This window comes from Eleginops maclovinus, chromosome 9, assembly GCF_036324505.1.
Source record: "Eleginops maclovinus isolate JMC-PN-2008 ecotype Puerto Natales chromosome 9, JC_Emac_rtc_rv5, whole genome shotgun sequence".
Taxonomy (NCBI): domain Eukaryota; kingdom Metazoa; phylum Chordata; class Actinopteri; order Perciformes; family Eleginopidae; genus Eleginops; species Eleginops maclovinus.
In genome coordinates, this window is record NC_086357.1 from 27,662,295 (window position 1) to 27,683,693 (window position 21,399).

Here is a 21,399-nt window from a genome sequence, read left to right on the forward strand (position 1 = left end):
TAGATAAGACGGGTAGTGTTGATCCATGGAGGTTCCTCTATCCACACCTTTTTCTCACTCGTTCATCGTACATATAGTAGGATAGATTTTTTCTTAATTGATAAAACACTTCTTCCTGCTGTCAAGAATACAGAGTACACTGCCATTGTTGAGTCAGATCATGCACCAGTGTCTCTTGATCTTTTATTCGCTCAGAATCTGACGCAGCATAGCGCCTGGAGATTAAACACAGCCCTTCTGACAGATAGTCACTTTTGCAATCACATATCTACGGCGATAGATGACTTTATGCTGTTTAACCAGTCAGACTCCATATCTCCATCTACTTTATGGGAGACGCTAAAAGTTGTTATAAGAGGGGAGATTATATCACACACTATTTCACGCAATAAAAAGAGAAAGCAGAAGGAACAGGAACTCAGTGAGTCAATAAGATGCACAGACCAGCAATATTCCACCACCCCAACTCCAGAGTTATTTAAAAAGAGAGTTGCTTTGAAATCTCAATATGATTTATTGTCACCAGAAAGAACTGAGGAACATCAGCTGGGGTCAACAGGTCATTATTACGAGCATGGGGAGAAAGCAGGCCGTCTCTTGGCCTATCAGCTGAAATGTAGAGCAGCATCTCGTTTAATCCAACAGATTCTCAATACTCCACAGTCATTGACCATAGACCCAGTTGAAATTAATATTACTTTTAAAGAATTTTACTCTGAACTATATACATCTACGTCCCCACAAGATAACTCAAACATGACAACTTTCTTGGATAGTATAGATATACCAAATATAGATGCGGCAACCACCTCTTCCCTGCAGCCAGAATCGACAACACCTTCACATTGTGGCACAGAAATGGTCTGACTGTATGCTACAACTTTTACATAGATGGTCTTTTTGGCACTTTTACTGATCTTTCTGAAAAATTTCACTTACAGCGGTCAAGCTTATTTAGATACTTTCCGTCACTTTATTCAAAGCCAACATTTCCTGCTTTACCAACGGATTCAGGACTTGAGATGATTTTGCGGGCCCCCATTCAGCACAAGAGACAGATCTCAAACATCTCAAATATAATTACTTCCCTTCAAGAAACGTCACTAGACTGGCTTAGAACTAAATGGGCTGGAGAACTTGGGATGGACATATCTGAAGCAGTCTGGGACTGCGCTCAGGATAGAGTTAATGGAACATCCTCCTGTGCCCGTCTCAGCCTGATACAGTTCAAGGTCTTTCACAGGATCTATTACACCAAGTCCAAACTATCCAAAATGTATCCTGACATCCAAGATAGCTGTGAGCGCTGTAAATCAGCACCAACAAATATGGCTCACATGTTTTGGACCTGTCCTAAATTAAGAGACTTTTGGTCATCTATTTGCAAAACTTTGAACGATGCATTTAATACCAAAGTGAAACCCTCTGCAGAAATGTCCGTCTTTGGAGCATTGATTGATGAGAGCTTGCTGACCACTGATAAGAAGAATGCTTTTGCCTCCTTGCTAGCCCGTAGAATAGTCTTACAGTGGAAATCTCCTGATCCTCCTCTAGTGTCTGTCTGGCTCAGCGACCTAATGGTTGTCCTGAAATTAGAGAAAATGAAGTACTTCACCGGAGGATCAAAACGAACATTTCACTAAATATGGGACCCGTTGATTTTGTATTTTGACAGGCTCAACACCCTCCCGTAGGACAGTTGGGCCCTGATGTGTTTTGTTTTGACCAAGCATAACTAAAGGCATGTAATACAGTGCGGAATTCTTGGAATTGGAACACCATGATTCAGAATAGAACTATCCTGTAAATCTATTTCTTTATATTTTGATTGTTTAAGTTCTTGACATGTCAGGGGTTACTATCACTACGGTAGCTGACCCGTGCAACAACAGCCCAAAAGCATCAGGAGAAACACGCTGCAGCTTCAGAACCGATGTTCCAGCACACCTGGAGAAACATCTTCAGGAACACAAGCAGCGTTCACTAAGCACTGCACAAACCAAACACTGCAAATACAAAAGCTTCAAGCAGGTCGTTTCTCCTAATGGAAATGTTTTGGGCAGGTGTAGCACATTAGCACCTGTAGGCCACCGTCCAAATACCCTTATTTGGACTGGATTACTTTATCTGAAAATGGCCCCCATTATCCTGTCCCAGTATGCAACACTGGTATGACATACATGCACATTTTATTTATTGAGGTGTTGAAAGCAGCATCCTTGATCTCCAGAGTGGTCCAAAAACGTCTTAAAGACACACTGTTGATACCTTTAATATACAATCACATTTTCCAAAATAGAATAACTACATCCAACCATTCATCTCAGATTGAGTGTATCACAGTACAATGATTTGCCCTTACGGTCCTTATCCTTCCCATTAGCCAGTGTGCAGACTCTCCCAGCGATAGGCTTACGGTGTAATGGTACTTTAATGTGCTTGTTTATCCCCTCATGATTTTGTTAATACATTTTTGTCCTTCCACTGTTTCCCCGTTATCCTAATTGTACATCAATTGGCTAAGAAGGAGCAGTGCAGTTATCAAGCTGCTTAGAATTATCAGATGACAATGTAAGTCCTGCTGATCCTATTAGAGGCAAAAGCAGCTAACGTGTAAATGCGCAGTGTCAGCTTAGCGGGGGGAGAGGGTAGTAGGTGGGAGTGGAGAGAAAGGGTCATGGTGGTGGTGTGAGAGGGAAGGTGAATTCATGTGATTCTCCATCATGCACAGGCACACAGGCCGAGAGACAGAGAGAACACTCTGCTGGGATTGGCTGCTGAGAATTTCATAGAACTCTGCAGAGCGCTGTGATTGGCTGCTGAGAATTCCATGAAGCTGCTATAAGAGATGCTATGAATTTAAATAAAACCCAAAATTGATCACTAACATACTTTATCCCGACATAAAAACATTTGGGAACTTGTCCAACTTGACTCAGGGACGACAGGAAGGTTAAAGCCAATGTAAAATATCCTGATCCAAGAGTGTAAAACCACAGCAATCATGAAACAGAATATGCAATATACTTTTGACAAGAACCCGATACAGCGAAATACAAGACAACCCTTTTCTTTCCCACTTCTGTTCTTGAACCACTTTGTCTCCTCAGCCGGCCAGTCACCTTGTCACTGCTCTGAGGTCAGTGTTTGAGGGCCAGACAGACGGCTGCTCTTAACCTGTTTATGTCGGCTGATTACAGCTGCACCTGTCGAGTAATCTGTGCAGGGAGAACACAGAGCATGTTTAATCTCACCTGCAGACACTGACACCATCGCTGTCTGCAGCTAATATCTCTCTGCTCACTTTAATATATCTCAGTTAGCAGCAGGGTAGGATCACCATGGAACAGTTTGACCAGTGCCACTTTCATATGGCCATGATTAATAATGTTAAATTGACGGTTAATTACATATTTGTACAAATGGGCTGTACTTTTGTGTGCTTTATCAGGTGTTTTCGACCCCTCAAAGCACTAAACATACTCCGAGTCCCTCCCTCGCAGACACTGTCGCCCTTCAACAGGATTGATCTGTAATAGACTTTATAATATGAGTACATTAAGCATGGGAATAGAACAGAGATAGACAAACAATGTAAATGAATCCTGAATTGTAGCTTTCAGATCCTGGAGAGCCAGTGTCTTTTTCTCCTAATGGAAGTTTTTGGGGCCTTGAATCCTATTTGAAATATTTATTAAAATGATTCCTCACGATGAAGAGTCTTAACAAGAGCCAGAGAGAGAAAACGTCTCGCAGCAATAAAAGCAATACGGTGTCGGAGCTGATTATGTGAAAGCTCATTTACTGTCCCTGTTAGGAGATAATTCCTCATAAAGACAAACAGCCCCCGGTGATGATGCATATGGCGACCGCTGAGCCGTCTTACTGAGGCTGCTTTACAGCGTGTTTCCGGCTAAATCTTCCCCACAGATCTCAGGGTATTTTAAGTAGAAGTGAACCTGTTGCCTCCTGACAAGACTATTGATCCAAATTACTGTATGTCCAAAAATTAAAGCGGGCTCCTGGTGCTGAGGGACGGCTGGCTTTGGTATTTCTTTTATTCCTATTTTAACTCTTTGTATTGCGTTGATTTTCGGTGTGGGCTAATTGACCAGTTTTAACTTTGCTATGATTATTTCCCCTTTTTTATCAAGAACGTTCATATTCAGCATGTTAAAGTGTGATATGTTTATGAAATTGATTATACATTATAATAATATGAATTATTATTGGTATTATTATTATTATGCTTGTAGTGGTAGTAGGCTTTAATTACTATAATTATGTTAATAATAATTCGAATTAATTTAATTATTTCTGTAATTATTATTATTTCTATTGTTATCATTATCATAAGCAGTGTTGGGAAAGTCACTTTAAAAGCTTAACTGGAAGAAGTTAATCATTACTGTTTGAGATTATTTTAAACTTTACAAAAAACATTTTACTTGCTCCTTTTTAGGCCTTTTTGCAACATCTGACTTGAGAAACCTTAAAACTTAAACAGTCTTTGACCCAATATAAGCAGCTTTATCGTTAAACAATGGCTTCATATGTTTTTGGTTTGTGAAGCTCTTTGTGTTACCGTTTGTGTGTGGAAAGTGCTCTATAAATAAAGTTTGAAGCTTCAGCTAACCGTTAGCTGTTAGCTGTTAGCTGTTAGCTGTTAGCTGTTAGCTGTTAGCTGTTAGCTGTTAGCTGTTAGCTGTTAGCTGTTAGCTGTTAGCTGTTAGCTGTTAGCGGTTAGCGGTTAGCGGTTAGCGGTTAGCGGTTAGGGTTTAGCTGCATTTCATGTTTACTTTATGCAGACTGTAATTAATATTAGTCTTATAGGTTTGTGTTCTTGTAAGATCTGTGCTGTATTTGTTTCCGGAAAATGATTTACGAGAAGAATTTAATGTATTTGCAAAAAGAAATGCATTAGTTTGTAAGGAGTGTTTTGTATAACGAAAACCAGCCCTGCTAACCATGGCTGTTTTGCGTTTGGCTGCGTTTCATGTTAACTTCATGCAGACTGTAATTATTATTAGGGCCAGAAGGATGACATCCAGCTCAGAGGCTGAAGATCAGGGTGAGGATGTTTCTTCTGACCGGTCGATGTCCCAGAGGAAAGCAGCTCTGCAGATATGAGCTGCTCCCCCCTCACCATGATCTCCCTAATCCACCTGGGGGATCAGCAGGGTCCCTTTACCGGCTGTTCATCCTGTCAGATTGTACTTGAGTAAAGTAGAAGTACTCAGGTCTTGTACTTGAGTAAAGTAGAAGTACTCAGATCTTGTACTTGAGTAAAGTAGAAGTACTCAGATCATGTACTTGAGTAAAGTAGAAGTACTCAGGTCTTGTACTAGAGTAAATTAGAAGTACTCAGATCTTGTACTTGAGTAAAGTAGAAGTACTCAGATCTTGTTCTTGAGTAAAGTAGAAGTACTCAGATCTTGTACTTGAGTAAAGTAGAAGTACTCAGATCTTGTACGGTCTTGTACTTGAGTAAAGTAGAAGTACTCAGGTCTTGTTCTTGAGTAAAGTAGAAGTACTCAGGTCTTGTACTTGAGTAAAGTAGAAGTACTCAGGTCTTGTTCTTGAGTAAAGTAGAAGTACCAGAGTGTAGGAATACTCTGTCACAGTAAAAGTATTCTAAATGTTCCTCCAGTGAAAGTAGAAAGTACTCTCCTCTAAATGTACTTAAAGTAGCGACAGTAAAAGTAGTCATTGTCTGATTGGTCCATTTCAGAATAATATCTCTGATATGTTTTATAATGATTGATCATTAAAGTGTTCTCAGAGCTGGTAAAGGTGCAGCTAGTTTGAATGGCTTTGTATACTGCAGGGTAGCTGCTGGATTTACTGCAGGTGAACTACAGTCTGATTTAAGGGAGATCATATTATCATCCTTAATCCTAATCTGCCTAGCAACTAATTGAGTACCCCAAAATTGTACTTCAGTACAGTACTTGAGTAAATGTTCTTACTCTGTGTGAAATGCACATGAACGCAGCGTTGGTGTTGAAAGACACTGATGCTCGTGTTCCTGCATCAGTGTTGTATTGAGGAATAAAATCCTTAAAATATTTCAATATTGTTGGTTTTTTTTACATTTTGTTCCTTTATAAACAGGGGAAATTGCTGCTCATCCCATTAGAGCTTCAGGGAAACAGCGAGCAGATTGAGGAGGATCAGGCATTCATTTGGGGTCCGTCTCCCAGGACAAATACCAGGCTTAGTCAAAAAACATATTTAATTTCACTTCTGACGTGACAACCACAACGGCTTCATCTCCAGCAGGAAGACCAACATTTCATTGCATTTCTGTATAAAAACAGGCGACTACACATACGGTGAACATTCATGAATATATTATATAATCATGTGCATTACAAAGATTAGGGATAAAACCTTCAGTACCTGCATTAAAAAAAACAGGGTCCCAGAGTCACTGTGGTAATCTCAAACCTCGTCGAGAGGCCGATTTATTCTGATAAAATAAATTGCATTTGGATGAATTGAATCAAAGTCTGCTGACCGGTGCAGGGGGACGGTAACAGGAGGATGAGCCGTAAAAATAAACAAATGTGCAAAATGTCAAAAATTAATCTACGGAAATAACTAAATCTGCTGAATGTCATTGTGATTATTTCTGTCGTCTTTTTGTGTCATTTTGTGTCATTTTGTGTCTCCTCATGGTCATTTTGTGTCTCCTCATGGTCATTTTGTGTCATTTTGTGTCTCCTCATGGTCATTTTGTGTCATTTTGTGTCTCCTCATGGTCTTTTTGTGTCTCCTCATGGTCTTTTTGTGTGTCTTCATGGTCATTTTGTGTCTCCTCATGGTCTTTTTGTGTCTCTTCATGGTCATTTTGTGTCATTTTGTGTCTCCTCATGGTCATTTTGTGTCTCCTCATGGTCATTTTGTGTCTCCTCATGGTCATTTTGTGTCTCCTCATGGTCATTTTGTGTCTCCTCATGGTCTTTTTGTGTCTCTTCATGGTCATTTTGTGTCTCTTCATGGTCTTTTTATGTCTCCTCATGGTCATTTTGGGTCTCTTCATGGTCATTTTGTACGTCATTGTGTTGGTTTTGTCCGCCTTTTAGTCCTTGTGGGTCTTTTTAAAGTGTCTTTGTGAGTCTTTGCTGTTATTTTGTGTCTTATTTGTCCTCTTGTGTCTCTTTGTTTTCATTTCCGGTCTTTTTGTGGTCATATTGTATGTCATTGTGGTTGCTTTGTGTCTCTTCATGGTCCTTTTGTGAACCTTTGAGACTTTTCTGCATTTCTTAGTTGCCATGTTGTGTTCTTTCAGATAATATGATCACTCTTTGAAGTCATTTCGTGTCTCGTTACGGTCATATTGCATATCTTAGTTGTCAGTTTGCTACAACTTGGGTCTTGGACCTCCCTGCTGTCATTTCAAGTCTCTTCCTGATTGGTGCATTGTGTCGCTGTAGGCGCTGAGGCCTGTTCAGTAATCCAAGCATGAGTTAATTAAATCCTGTTTCTGTAAATTAAACCTCTGGATCTTCTCTGCAAAAACAAAATGCTGTGTTTTTCTAAGTACAAATACAATTCTTCTCTCAGCAATAACATTAAATATTTCATATTAAGCCCTGAGTCCGGCGTGTATTGTTGAGCGTTAATGCCGGGATGAAACAGATTTAGATGATCTGGGATTAAACTTTTTCTTCCCAGATACATATGTTCATCTTTTCAGACATCCCTCCCTGACATTAAATACCTTTTTGCTGTCATTAACCCCGCAGTGAAGCAGAGCTTGGTATTCAGCGGTACATTGTCTCAGAATCCAGATGTTTCTCAGCAGAGTGTGTCCTCTCCATCAGACGCCTGTATTTCCGCTCATTGTGAGTCCAACATCAGCATCCAGATGCCGAGGCGCACCCCTCCCCCCCACTGTTGCGTTTCCCTGCCTCCCTCTCCAGTTTCTCCCTCAGTTTGTGGAAGGCCGGCCTCCTGCGGGGCTCCTGCTCCCAGCACAGCCTCATCAGGGAGTACAGGGCGGGGGGGCAGTCCTCCGGAGCCTCCATGCGATAACCCGCCTCCACCTTCTCCTTCACCTCCTTCAGAGACTACAGGGACAGAGGAGGACATTTAATAAGGACCTCAGCAGCAGGCTTTTAAAGAGCTTCTGCTTTCTGTGGTGTTCCCTCCCCTGCAGTGTGATAGGTTTCAGTGCATGTAAGCGGTCTGCAACAGCGGAAATCCCTGTGTTCCTCCAGAGGGAGTTTCTAAAGTTTTATTTGATGTCAAGACTTTTTTACTGTCACTTGAGTAACAAGATCTGAGCACTTCTTCCACCTCTGTCCCTTTTTTGACACTCTGCAAACACACACACACACACACACACACACACACACACAGAAATTACTAGGCGTAGAGTTTAATGAATGAGACAAACTTGACCCAAATGAATCAACCAGCATGTCCGCTAACATTGGTCTGTAATTGGGAGATAATCATGTGCATTTAAAAGCACACCGCCTGACGTAAAGAGGAAGAGACGCTAACTCGCCTGACCGCTCACCTGAAGATTACCTGAGCGGTTAATGTGACGGACACGTCTCTGTTTAAGTAGTTCCTCTCTCTGATTTACTACATGATGCAGAGTTAGGAGGGTTACAGTTACCTGTAAATGTAATCAGTAACCGGTCCTGAGTAACACAATGTTAAAGAGCCTGATTTACTTTTGGCTTACCTCAACTTCAGCAGTAGATTTACACTTAGCCTACAGAACAGAACAGCTGACAGAGAAGAGATACAGTCTGATCTACTCATGAAAAGTAGGCCCACTTATTTCAAAAAAGTATGAAATTTACAATAATAATAATTGAAATCTGGAGAAATAAGTCAGAATTTGGAGGAAAATCTGAAAAACGTGAGAATTTAAAAAAGAAAATCAAAAAAAAAATCAGACAAAAGTTCAGAGTTTTTAAAAGAAGGTGATTTGGGCTGCATGAAGAAGGAGCTAGAATCTCATAAAGCAGATTCAGGCAGTAGGATTATAGATCCACTCTTAAGTATTACCCTACAGAACAGAACAGCTGACAGAGAAACATCTGATCCTTCACAACAAACACTAGATGATCTGTTCAGGTTTTACTCACACTGTAATGCTGATTCTTTTTTTCGGTACCTGTAAGAGAGCACTGTATCCTGATTATAACCCTCTCATGTAATCTATTACTCCTCAAGCCTGGTTAAATGTGACGTCTGAGCCTCTGCGTGCAGATAAGGAGAAGCTCTCTCTCTCCACAGTTTTTAAGAGTAGATTAGGTGGAACAAAAAGATTACTCCTACACGCCGCCGCAGCACAATGTGCCTTAAAGCTGCGCTGACGTGCTTCACTGAAGTCCAAGTCACGGAAGTCTGGAAGCTTTCCACTGACACACATTTTAGAGATCCTAATTCTTAACATTACCTGGTAGTAGAGTTAAGTTTGGAAAGTCAGGGAAAGATCTTAGATTTAAAGGGCTTATTTGATCAACTTCAATGAGTTTTGGCAGTGATTCACCTTGAACCTTGTTATGTCGGATTTGGAAAATAAATAATACAAATGAAATGGAAGAAGGTCTGCAGGGGCAACAACTCTTTAGCCTATCACGTACAATAGCCAATAGGAGTGTGAGTGCTACATAGTGATGTGACTTTGTTCCGGAACTTTGGGATTTTATCCTTAGCAGACCATTTACATGCACTAAAACCTGTAACACACTGAAAGAAAGGGAAAACCCCCAGAACATAAAAGTGGCCTCTTTAATACAGTTTCAGCTTCATGTCACACACACACACACACACACACACACACACACACACACACACACTTGGTGCTACATACCATTTTAGGATAAGGTTGCCGACCGTAGGAGAAGATCTCCCACAGGAGAACGCCGTAGCTCCAGACATCCGACTTTGTGGAGAATTTCTGCAGAGTGGGAGAAGAGATGTTGGAACCAAAGACAGAACAGAACTTCCTGTCCTCCTTCTTCTGCTGCTCCCTTTAGTGTCTACTTCCTGTCATTTAAAACACAATGAAAAGCAGGTAAAGAAGAAGTGTCACGACGTCACACCGACCTCTCTCTTCAGAGCCTCGGGCGCCGTCCATTTGACGGGCAGCTTGGCGTTGTCGGACTTGGCCTTGGAGACGACCTTGGTCAGCCCAAAGTCGCTGACCTTAGCCACGCTGTCGTCAGAAACCAGGACGTTACGGGCCGCCAAATCTCTGTGGATCAACTTCTTGGACTCCAGGTACTCCATCCCCTCACACACATCCCTGGACACACACACACACACAGAGTAATGTATATGGACAGTTATACGCTGGTTTTGTTTTATGGGTTTTCACAGGTACATTGGAGACTAATAAAAGGCTTTTTAATTCTTATTCACACATAAGGAATGTGCTGATGGTACAAGAAAGAGAGAAACATGTTTCATATAATTATTCATACTTCATCCTTGTATTCATGTACACTTTATAATTGTCTTATTTAAGAGCCAAAAAGGTTCTGGAGCTCTTGTGCAGATGAGAAATAAAACCTTAATCTTGAAAAACAAATAAAAACAAATGTATAAATTATTAAAACGTTCATTAAATAAATATACTTAAATATTAGTAATAATACACCTTATTTTTCAAAGCCTTTTTCCTATAAAAAGCTGATAGATAAAACAAGTTCCGTTTGTCTTTGATTGCCAACTCTCTCAGGTCTTTCAATCCCGTTTAAGTTCTTTATTCTCTGTGTTTTAGTTGCTGTTTTTAACTTCATTTGTTTCGCTGTGTGTTTCGGTTAAAGTTGATTATTAGATTGTTGTTGTTGTTGTTGTTGTTGTTATTTACTGAGTTCTAAACTCACAGGGAGAAGCACAGCAGCTGCACCGAGTTCACCACCGACCGTCCTCGAGTCCTCAGGAAGTTTACAAGGTTTCCCTGCAACACCAACACACAGTTTATCACTTTATTGAGACTCCAGAAAACACAAACACTATGGACAAATATCACCTGCATTCAGTCCTGCAAGACTGAGATGAATACTCGACTCTGATTGGTCACCTTGAGGTCTGTTATTTTTCGCTCACAGGATATCTTGTATTGTGCAAACATCTTAAGCCGGGGTAAATGAATGATTGAGTGTCATGTAAAGTCAGATGTGACCTCATGTGAAGCCTACAGCTACAACGAGCTCCTGGCTCTGGTTCTAATGTCATTAGGAGCAGAGGAAGTCCAATTCTGACTCGTTAAAGCTGCGAGTCAGCAGTGGGTCACAGTGGCAGTCAGGGGTTAGAGGTCAGGGTTAATTTCACTGTGGCTCATTGGAGAAAACTGGCGTGTACCCTGTCTGATTTATTTCATATATTTAAAAATATCCCCCAACTTATGAATACACAGCTTACACTTCTTTTTCATTCTTTCATTAGTTTATTTTTAAGGCAGGTCAATAAATAGACAGTACATAAATATGTAAATGATATTATTTATTTCACTTTCTTCCAGATCAGGATGTCTTTACAACACAAGTGCTCATGGGAAATGTAGTTTTTGTGCTAATTGTAGTTGCTGTAATTAGCACAACCTTGAGCCTCAAACAGAGGGTTCATTTCCAGCTTCATGTGTGATATATTGATTCACTTTTTACCAGTTGTTTGTCACCGGTTGTTATTATAATCAGTTTCTATTTTCCTTGAGAAACACTAATGAATGATGCGTTCACTGACCTTAGTCATGAGCTCTGTGACGATGTGAAGCCCTTTGTGGTGGATGACCCCCAACAGGCGCACCAGGTTTTTATGCTGCAGCTTCCTTTTTAAAGGAGGCAATCAGTATTCAAAATAAAAACACCAACAGATTATTTAAATTCAACTTTAATTTTCACACAAATTCACCGGGTGAATTAAGCAAACTGACAAAAATGCTATTTAAGTATTTTGACAAAATACTGCAAAGTCTTGGACAAATTCAAGTCGTACAAAATGTTAGAAAATATATTAAAAAATAAGACAAAAGTAAATGAATAATAAAAAGTCTCACTCTAGGACTTTATTAAAAACAGTAATGTTCTTTAATGTTGGAAAATATCCCAAAAATTCAGTAATGTAAATATTTATTTGGAAATCATGATTATTTATTGATATTTATTTACTAATAAATATGCATTTTAAGATGTATGTATTACTTACTAAATATAGTTTGACATAAAAAAACCTGAAGTTTTAAACGTAGAAAAATACCACCGATATTTAAAGGTAGTATGATAAAAAAATAAGCTAAATGTAAAAGTTAAGTATGTGAACATTTATTTTTGGACTCTTGGTAAAGTCAGTGAAACCTCCGACTCACGTCATGACGGTGGTTTCCTGCAGGAAGGCCTGAGCCGTTACGTCACATTTGATAGTCTTTACTGCCACCTGCTGGCCCAGATACTCCCCTTGATACACAGCTGCACACACACACACACCACACACACACACACACACACACACACACACACACACACACACACACACACACACACACACACACACACACACACACACACACACACACACACACACACACACACACACACACACACACACTTAACACCAGAACTACCAATTAATCGACTCATTGACTAAAATAAACACTCACCTCCAAACTCCCCCTCTCCGATATTTTCCCCCAGTTTGAGCTTCGTGATGTCCAGCAGCCATCCACCTGCGGAGAGACACCCATACACACGTTCACACGCCTTTATAAATACTGATGATAGTTATATTTAATCTGTAAATAAACCCCAAACGTACTTTTGGACAGCTCCAGCTCAGCCGACTTGGTTCCGTGTTTCTGTTTTGGCTTCAGCAGCGTCGTGGCGATGGAGCCTTTGTTCCTCGAGTAAAACTGAACACATGGAAACAGAAAACACAAGTTCATAGACGAGAGGTTTAAATATAAATACAATATATGTCATTTATTTGCTTTGTTTCTGCTTCTCCACACTCTTGATGTGATGCAGTGTAAAGGTCAGTGGAGGTCAGTAAGTATAAAGTACTTACCTTATTACAATTTAAAGGAACTTTATTTGAGCATTTCCTTTTTATGCTTCATACTACTTCTACTTCCTTACGTCCAATATTATTTTTGCCTTTTACTTTTTTATTTTTATGTTACTTTTGCAGATTAGTATACATAATACTCCCCATACTGGCCAGAAACTGGTAACTTCTGTATGTCAGGCAGTGGCTCAGTCAGTAGGGGCTTGGACTGGGAATCGTAGGGTCGCCGGTTCAAGTCCCCGAACAGACTTGAAATATGGAAAGTGGACTGCTGCTTGGAGAGGTCCCAGTTCACCTCCCAGGCCCTGCTGTGGTGCCCTTGAGCAAGGCACCGGACACCTCCAATCCCCCCTCCCAATTGCTCCCTGGGCAATGCACGATCCTAGTACTAGCAGAGGACCAATTTCACTGTGTGAAATGTTCCTACTATTAGGACTACAATTCCCAGGGTGCCAAGCGCTAAAGACCCCGTCGAGGATCAGTTTTAAATGTTGAAGTTATAAAGAAAGAAAGAAGACCTAAGATGTTGATTTTTTTCATCTGATTTGTTTTGACTGTTGTCTTTGTTGAATGTGTGTAAAGTTTGTCATTTTATTTTGAGTAAACGCACGAAGCAAGTCGTCCAAACGTGAGTAAAACAAACTGAAGGAAGGAAACTGTTTAAGGTGTCTCAGTGGCTAGATCAAAAACAAGGACAAGAACCTTTACTTTGGAATCTCCACTGACTGTTTATCTCTAAGAACCTGAAACTCCATAAAGTATAATTTACCACCCACTTCACCACCACCTGACACACAAGGTAAAAATAAATCCTTTATGTGTCACACTGAACCAAGGATGGGGAAACACAGGAAGCCCTTTTATGGTTCCTCTGTTTCTGTGTCAGGCAGCATTATCAGCGAGTGGCAGGAAACAGAGGAGGTCATTCTGAGGAGTATAGGATTGAATCGTGCAGACAGCTGGAGATAAAGAGGCCAACGTTGAAGGGCCATCATTTATTTCAGTCCTTTACAGAAACGGAAGGGTTATTTAAAAACTGTAGCATGTAATCAGTAACCTAAAATGAGTTTGTAGCGTCTCTACTTTAAAGAGTCCTCTCCTGCTGATGTACAGGTGTATATCAGTATGTAGAGTCTCTACTTTAAAGAGTCCTCTCCTGCTGATGTTCAGGTGTATATCAGTATGTAGTGTCTCTACTTTAAAGAGTCCTCTCCTGCTGATGTTCAGGTGTAATACTTAAAGAGTCCTCTCCTGCTGATGTTCAGGTGTATATCAGTATGTAGAGTCTCTACTTTAAAGAGTCCTCTCCTGCTGATGTTCAGGTGTATATCAGTATGTAGTGTCTCTACTTTAAAGAGTCCTCTCCTGCTGATGTTCAGGTGTATATCAGTATGTAGTGTCTCTACTTTAAAGAGTCCTCTCCTGCTGATGTTCAGGTGTGTATCAGTATGTAGTGTCTCTACTTTAAAGAGTCCTCTCCTGCTGATGTTCAGGTGTATATCAGTATGTAGTGTCTCTACTTTAAAGAGTCCTCTCCTGCTGATGTTCAGGTGTATATCAGTATGTAGAGTCTCTACTTTAAAGAGTCCTCTCCTGCTGATGTTCAGGTGTATATCAGTATGTAGAGTCTCTACTTTAAAGAGTCCTCTCCTGCTGATGTTCAGGTGTATATCAGTATGTAGTGTCTCTACTTTAAAGAGTCCTCTCCTGCTGATGTTCAGGTGTATATCAGTATGTAGAGTCTCTACTTTAAAGAGTCCTCTCCTGCTGATGTTCAGGTGTATATCAGTATGTAGTCTCTACTTTAAAGAGTCCTCTCCTGCTGATGTTCAGGTGTATATCAGTATGTAGAGTCTCTACTCTAAAGAGTCCTCTCCTGCTGATGTTCAGGTGTATATCAGTATGTAGTGTCTCTACTTTAAAGAGTCCTCTCCTGCTGATGTTCAGGTGTATATCAGTATGTAGTCTCTACTTTAAAGAGTCCTCCTCGCTCTTTGGGGTCGAAGAGAGCTGATAGAGTAGCTAAAGCTCTATAATTGACGTGGTAAAAGTAAAAGATGTGCCTGCAATATAAAGCTTGGTAGAAGTGAGTATAAAAGTAAAGCACTAAAATAAATGTACTTAGAAACGTTCAACCTCCCCTACGCTGACAAATACTTTAATTATTCATCAGAGCATCAAGAACAAATGTCTATTCCTGTCGCCTCATCAGTAGTTGTGGTAGGACTGTGAATATTACACTGACTTTCAGGCGCCCTCGTAGGTTCATATATTGTCTGAACAACACATGAACCTACCTCAGTGTTAAACGAAATGAAATACATAAAGCCTCCCACAACAGGCTTAAATTAAAAAGCATATCCTGTTTTCGTGTTGTATTGTCTCACTGTATAGAATTACCTCGATCATGTCGATGAGGTTGTAGAAGAACTGCATGCTGTCGATGGTCAGCTTGTTGTCCTGGTATATGACCCGGTAGTGAACCACGCCTCCGGAGACGCACACACACAGGACATAGTCTCCGGGATGCCGAATGGACTCTCGGACCAGAAACAACCCGTCCTCGGCTGGCTGCAGTTTACACACCGCCTCCGGACCCGTGATCTTCCCGTGGAACCAACTGGAGACAGAAAAACACACGATGCATTAAGTGTGGACGAGAGGATGTTACCATGTTAGGATGATAGAGCAGTGCCATATTTCTGTAGTGGACCCTGAAAGCAGCATCTCCCTTTTTCCCGCCACAAAAAGACAATGGGATTTCTCTTTTGGATTATCGTAGAACGTAATCTGCGAGTCAAAGAAACGCTTATAAATCTTAGACGTTTAGCACGGTCACATGTCACCACCGCTAAGCTAAAGGTTTCAAGGTTTCAAAGTTTTATTGGTCAAATCTTATGTCTCATGCTCCTCCAACAACTCAACATACATGGTGCGAATAAGATAAATAAAATAGTGCAAAAAGAGAGAAGAATATTTACAATAACAACAGTAAAGATTTGAGGATGTGAAATATATCCATATGTGGAATACATTGAAAGGAGGTAGGTATGGACGGATGCATATATTACATATAACAGATGTGTATAATATGTATATATATATGTGTGTGTGTACTATAAACAGATGTGAGTAGTCATTCACAGAGCTCAGGAGTTCAGTAGTCTTATAGCCTGTGGTATAAAACTGTCTCTGAGTCTGGTGGTCTTGGTCCGGATGCTGCGGTACCGTCTGCCAGACGGCAGCAGACAGAACAGATTGGTGCTGGGGTGATGGGGGTCCTTTAATATCCTACCGGCCTTCTTCCTACACCGCTGGGTGTAGAGGTCCTCCATGGATGGCAGCTCCGTCCTGGTGATGTGCTGAGCAGTTTTCACCACCCTCTGTAGAGTCTTATGGTTGAGGGCGGTGCAACTGCCATACCAGGCGGTGATGCAGCCAGTCAGGATACTCTCGATGGTGCACCTGTAGAAGTTGCAGAGTATCCTGGAGTCCATGTTGAACTTCCGCAGCCTGCGGACGAAGAAGAGCCGCTGTCGAGCCGTCTTGGATATGACCCTGGTGTGATGTGTCCATGTCAGGTCCTCACTGATGTTTACCCCGAGGAACCTGAAGCTGCTGACTCTCTCCACAGGAGTCCCGTCGATGGTGATGGGTGTGTGTGCCTCTCTCTGCCTCTTCCTGTAGTCCACAATCAGCTCCTTTGTTTTGCTGACGTTGAGATGGAGGTTGTTGTCCTGGCACCAAGATGTCAGGGCTCTGACCTCCTCTCTGTACGCCGTCTCGTCGCCGCCTGTGATCAGGCCGATGACGGTCGTGTCGTCAGCAAACTTGATGATGGTGTTGGAGCTGTGTGTGGCCACGCAGTCGTGCGTGAACAGGGAGTAGAGGAGAGGGCTGAGCGCACAACCCTGAGGGGCTCCGGTGTTGAGGGTCAAGGTGAAGGATGTGATGTTCCCCATCCGCACTGCCTGGGATCTGCCCGTCAGGAAGCTCATGATCCAGTCACAGAGGGCGCTGTTGAGCCCGAGGTCCCTGAGCTTAATGATGAGCTTGGAGGGCACAATGGTGTTGAATGCTGAACTGTAGTCAATGAACAGCATTCTCACATAAGTGTTTCTCTGGTCCAGGTGGGAGAGGGCAGTGTGGAGGGTGAGGGAGATGGCATCATCCGTGGACCTGTTTGCTCTGTAGGCAAACTGCAGGGGGTCCAGTGAGTCAGGGAGGGAGGAGGTGATAAAAGTTTTGACTAACCGCTCAAAGCACTTCATGATGATGGAGGTGAGTGCAACTGGGCGCTAGTCAATGATGCAGATGGGTTTTGTCTTTTTGGGGACAGGGACAATGATGGACTCTTTAAAACATGTGGGGACTACAGACTGGAGCAGTGACCTATTGAAAATGTCTGTGAACACATCTGCCAGCTGAACTGCACACACCTTGAGAGCACGGCCAGGGATGCCATCAGGTCCAGGAGCCCTGTGTGTGTTGATCCTTTTCAGAGATCTACACACATCTGCACTGGTTAAAACCAGTGAGCAGGGATCCTGGGCCTTCTGTGCCTTCTGCGCTCCACAGGTAGAGCTCGACCAGGTAAACACAGAGACTCTCCATTGTTTGCAGGTCGTGGTGGATTATTGCTGTCCACCAGCGACCTGATGTGTAAAAGTTGTTCTCTATCATATTGGATGATAGGGCTCGCTTGGGCGGTTTGCATGTTGCAACAAAGGCTGCTAATGTTGGGCTATAAAGGAACTACAGCACGGTCACATGACTTCACGTCACCACCGCTAAACTAAAGGCGGCTAATGTTGGGCTATAAAGGAACTACAGCACGGTCACATGACTTCACGTCTCCACCGCTAAGTTAAAGGAGGCTAATGTTGGGCTATAAAGGAACTACAGCACGGTCACATGACTTCACGTCACCACCGCTAAGCTAAAGGAGGCTAATGTTGGGCTATAAAGGAACTACAGCACGGTCACATGACTTCACGTCACCACCGCTAAGCTAAAGGTGGCTAATGTTGGGCTATAAAGGAACCACAGCACGGTCACATGACTTCACCTCACCACCGCTAAGCTAAAGGAGGCTAATGTTGGGCGGGATGACGTTTAGTCGTCTCATTTAGACACTTATGAGCAACCTCCGTTTTTAAATTGACCAGTGAGATATTTACTGATGTCTTCTATTTCGTAGAATAAACGATTTGAAAGACAAGGGTAAAAATAAAATAAACCAGTGACTGAAAACACATCAAATCTGAATCATTCGCTAATATGTTTTAGATGATACTTTCCTGACGGACAGGAGGTGAGAACATCTGAGTAGTTTTCATGTGACGTGGGGAAGATGCTGTTTGTTTGTACGTTGTTCTCACACTGGTCACCAGATGATGAAATATTAAGTAAGGCAGAAGCTAAAGTTAGAAGATAAAGCGCCTCAGACACACTGCAGCTGCTCACTGGGAGTAAACCAGGCTGCATCCCACTGATAACACACAGTCAGGAAAGAAAAGTATAATAAGAATAGATACAGATAATAAGTACAACAAATTAAATAAATAATAATAATATAAAACAAATATAATAATAAAATATATTTAAATGTTAAAATAAAAACAATACAAATATATTTAAAATAATTATAATAGAATAGAAATATAAAAATCAATAAGACATTAAAAATGTAATTGTTGTTCATAACAATAATAATAGTAAATTAGACATAAATTCATAACACATTATAGAAAATATTTATATAAGGGCCCATTATACATCAATTATCACTCATTTAAAGACCTTTACTTTTCTATTTCGGGGGAGGACATTTGGATTTCTCAGACAGAATCTAAAAGTGATGTCTCCCATTATGCCTGTCTATTATTCAACACTCCTTATCAAATTGAAAACAGAAAGGAAGCGGAGACATACGGCATGAAGCTGAGTCCGGGGTCGACTCGCAGAGCCTCTCTCTCACGGACATTGGTGGAGTTGATGAGTCCTTCCTCTCCGCTGGAGTTGTTTATGGCCCTGAAGTATCCCTTCCTCTGGAGAAGAGAGACAGGGGAAATGTTAAATGAGGGAAGATTGAAATACTTCCTGCTAATTTTAGAGCTTGCAGTACCGTGCTGGTGTCGATGATGGTGAGGATGTCCCCTTTGTGGTAACGCAGCTCTTCAGACTTTGGTTTCCTGTGATCTGCTTTAGCCACACACTGAGTCCCAGCAGCCCAGCTCATCTGCAGCAGCAGAGGATATATAATAAAGACCACTTCAATTACAATACAGAATGAAAAGAAATTAAAGATAAGATCAACTTTATTAATCCCAAATTGGGAAATGTTTGTAAAACAAGGATTACACATAAGAATTAAAAAGAGGAAATGAAAGAATCAAAATGAAAACATAAAAATAAGTATAATAATAAAGTAATAATTAAAATAAAAAGGTCAAACAAAGTTATAATTTCAATAATAATAATAAGGAAACACACAAAACATATTAAATAATAATAAGATAATAAAAATACAGATAATAATAATAATAATGAAACTAATGTAATAATAGTAAAAGTCAGACTTATAACCAGAGTTTTTAAACAACGTATTACAAAATAAAATACTGTTAATATTTATTTTACGAGGCCATTAATACCTTATCATTTCAATTACTAGGATTTATTTGTATTACTACATGTAGGTTTATCATGAAAAACAATGACAATATTGTGAAACTCAAATCTAGTATTTTTTGAAAAATCAATTATCAGCTGTGTGCTATCCGACCCCACTGTCCCCCACTAAACAACAACACATACCTTTGCCATGAGCAGGGCTGGAGGGCTGGATGAATATCACACCAGTCCCGGAAGATGTCCCTAATTAAAAAGAAACCATAAAATAAAGTCCATTAAGGCTTAAAATAGAGTCCTTTAGAGGAGCTGTTCCCAAGGCAGTGTGGATCCAGACACACAGTAAGCGTGTAGCACAGTGTTCCTGTCGCATGGATTAAAGTACATACCCCTGACTGCTGCTTCAGCCTGCTTCGTGTCGGCATGAATGTTTTATTACCTGCAGCTCTGTGGCAGCTGGGGACACGCTCGTGCAGAAACCCCCCTTCAGACCCGACTCCCGGTCCCGGTCAGCGGCGACAGGGCTCCATTAACACAGCAGATATTCCTCTCCAAACACTCGGCATGCTCTGAAGCTGAAGTCTGTCTGCACTTCCTCAATATTTAGGAGGATGATGATTCATATTTAATGACGCAACGCAAGACGTGGCGATGCAGGTGACCACTTCTTCTGCATTTAAAACCCAGTGATTCATTTCATGCATTATTTTTTATGAACAAAAATCCGACACATCTTTAACATTTGTCTTCAAATTATCGGTATATTTTTTAGTGATTCGCCTTTTTTTTGCTACCTTTTTTAAAATAGTGTCTTATTTAGGTATTATTTTTTTATAAGATTTATAAATGTTGTCTTATTTCTACCTTTACAGAGTTGCTTATCCTTTGGGAAACCATCCATCCATCCATCCATCCATCCATCACCTCCCACAGCACCTCCCTGGGAAGCCTGTCATACGCCTTCTCTAAATCCACAAAGCACATGTAGACCGGATGAGCGTACTCCCAGGCCCCCTCCAGGATCCTTGCGAGAGTACAAAGCTGATCCGTCGTTCCACGACCAGGACGAAATCCGCATTGTTCCTCCTCAATCTGAGGTTCGACATCGGCCCGGACCCTCCTTTCCAGCACCTTAGAGTAAACTTTCCCGGGGAGGCTGAGTAATGTGATGCCTCTGTAATTGGCACACACCCTCTGATCCCCGTGTTTAAAGAGAGGAACCACCACCCCGGTCTGCCACTCCTTCGGTACTGTTTCCAACTTCCACGCAATGTTGATGAGACGTGTCAGCCATGACAGTCCCTCAACACCCAGAGCCTTCAGCATTTCTGGGGGGGATCTCATCCACCCCCTGGGGCTTTGCCACTGTGGAGTCGTTTGACTATCTCAGTGACTTCCCCCCGTGAGATTGGAGTTGATCTCCGTGGCAAGTCCGCCGACGAGTCCTCCTTCTGGGCCTCGCTCCACAAGGGGAACCAGGGCTTCCTCCGGGCCGAGTATCTTCGCTTTCAAGTTTGTTTGTCATGAGGTCTTTTGAACCAATCTTAGTCTGGCCCCTTACCTGAGACCAATTTGCCATGGGAGACCCTACCAGGAACACAGGGTTCCAGACAACACAGCCCCAAGGTTCATCGGGGCACACACACCTCTCAGCCCCGATGAGGTGCTGGTTCTCAGAAGGCGTTGGGAAACTTCTTCGTAATTTTAGTTAATTATATTTGATTTTTCCTC

The 21,399-nt window shown here is 41.5% G+C and overlaps 1 protein-coding gene across 3 annotated transcripts; it reads right to left on the minus strand.

The window, feature by feature from the left end:
* Positions 1-6,217: 6,217 nt before the first annotated feature.
* matk (megakaryocyte-associated tyrosine kinase) lies at positions 6,218-20,638 on the minus strand. 3 transcript variants are annotated; one of them, XM_063891164.1, is made up of 13 exons: positions 20,533-20,638; positions 19,855-19,914; positions 19,163-19,276; positions 18,970-19,085; positions 15,436-15,655; positions 12,787-12,880; positions 12,632-12,697; positions 12,341-12,440; positions 11,719-11,803; positions 10,860-10,933; positions 10,078-10,276; positions 9,842-9,928; positions 6,218-8,075 (listed from the first exon to the last, which is right to left on the minus strand). In XM_063891164.1, exons 2-13 carry the CDS (start codon positions 19,861-19,863, stop codon positions 7,863-7,865), a joined length of 1,377 nt encoding a protein of 458 aa, XP_063747234.1. In that variant the 5' UTR covers positions 19,864-19,914; positions 20,533-20,638; the 3' UTR covers positions 6,218-7,862. The 3 variants fall into 3 exon arrangements, with proteins under 3 accessions (XP_063747234.1, XP_063747232.1, XP_063747233.1); XM_063891162.1 differs by lacking the exon at positions 20,533-20,638 and adding an exon at positions 20,108-20,336; XM_063891163.1 differs by lacking the exon at positions 20,533-20,638 and adding an exon at positions 20,058-20,142.
* Between the last annotated feature and the right edge of the window lie 761 nt (positions 20,639-21,399).

What these genes read in the sequence shown, in the direction of transcription:
- matk (XM_063891164.1), bottom strand. An exon ending in TGAGCTGGAGCTGTCCAAAA is followed by an intron (nt 12,698 to 12,786) that starts GTACGTTTGGGG and finishes GTCTCTCCGCAG; the next exon opens with GTGGATGGCTGCTGGACATC. An exon ending in CCGAGGCTCTGAAGAGAGAG is followed by an intron (nt 9,929 to 10,077) that starts GTCGGTGTGACG and finishes CCCACTCTGCAG; the next exon opens with AAATTCTCCACAAAGTCGGA.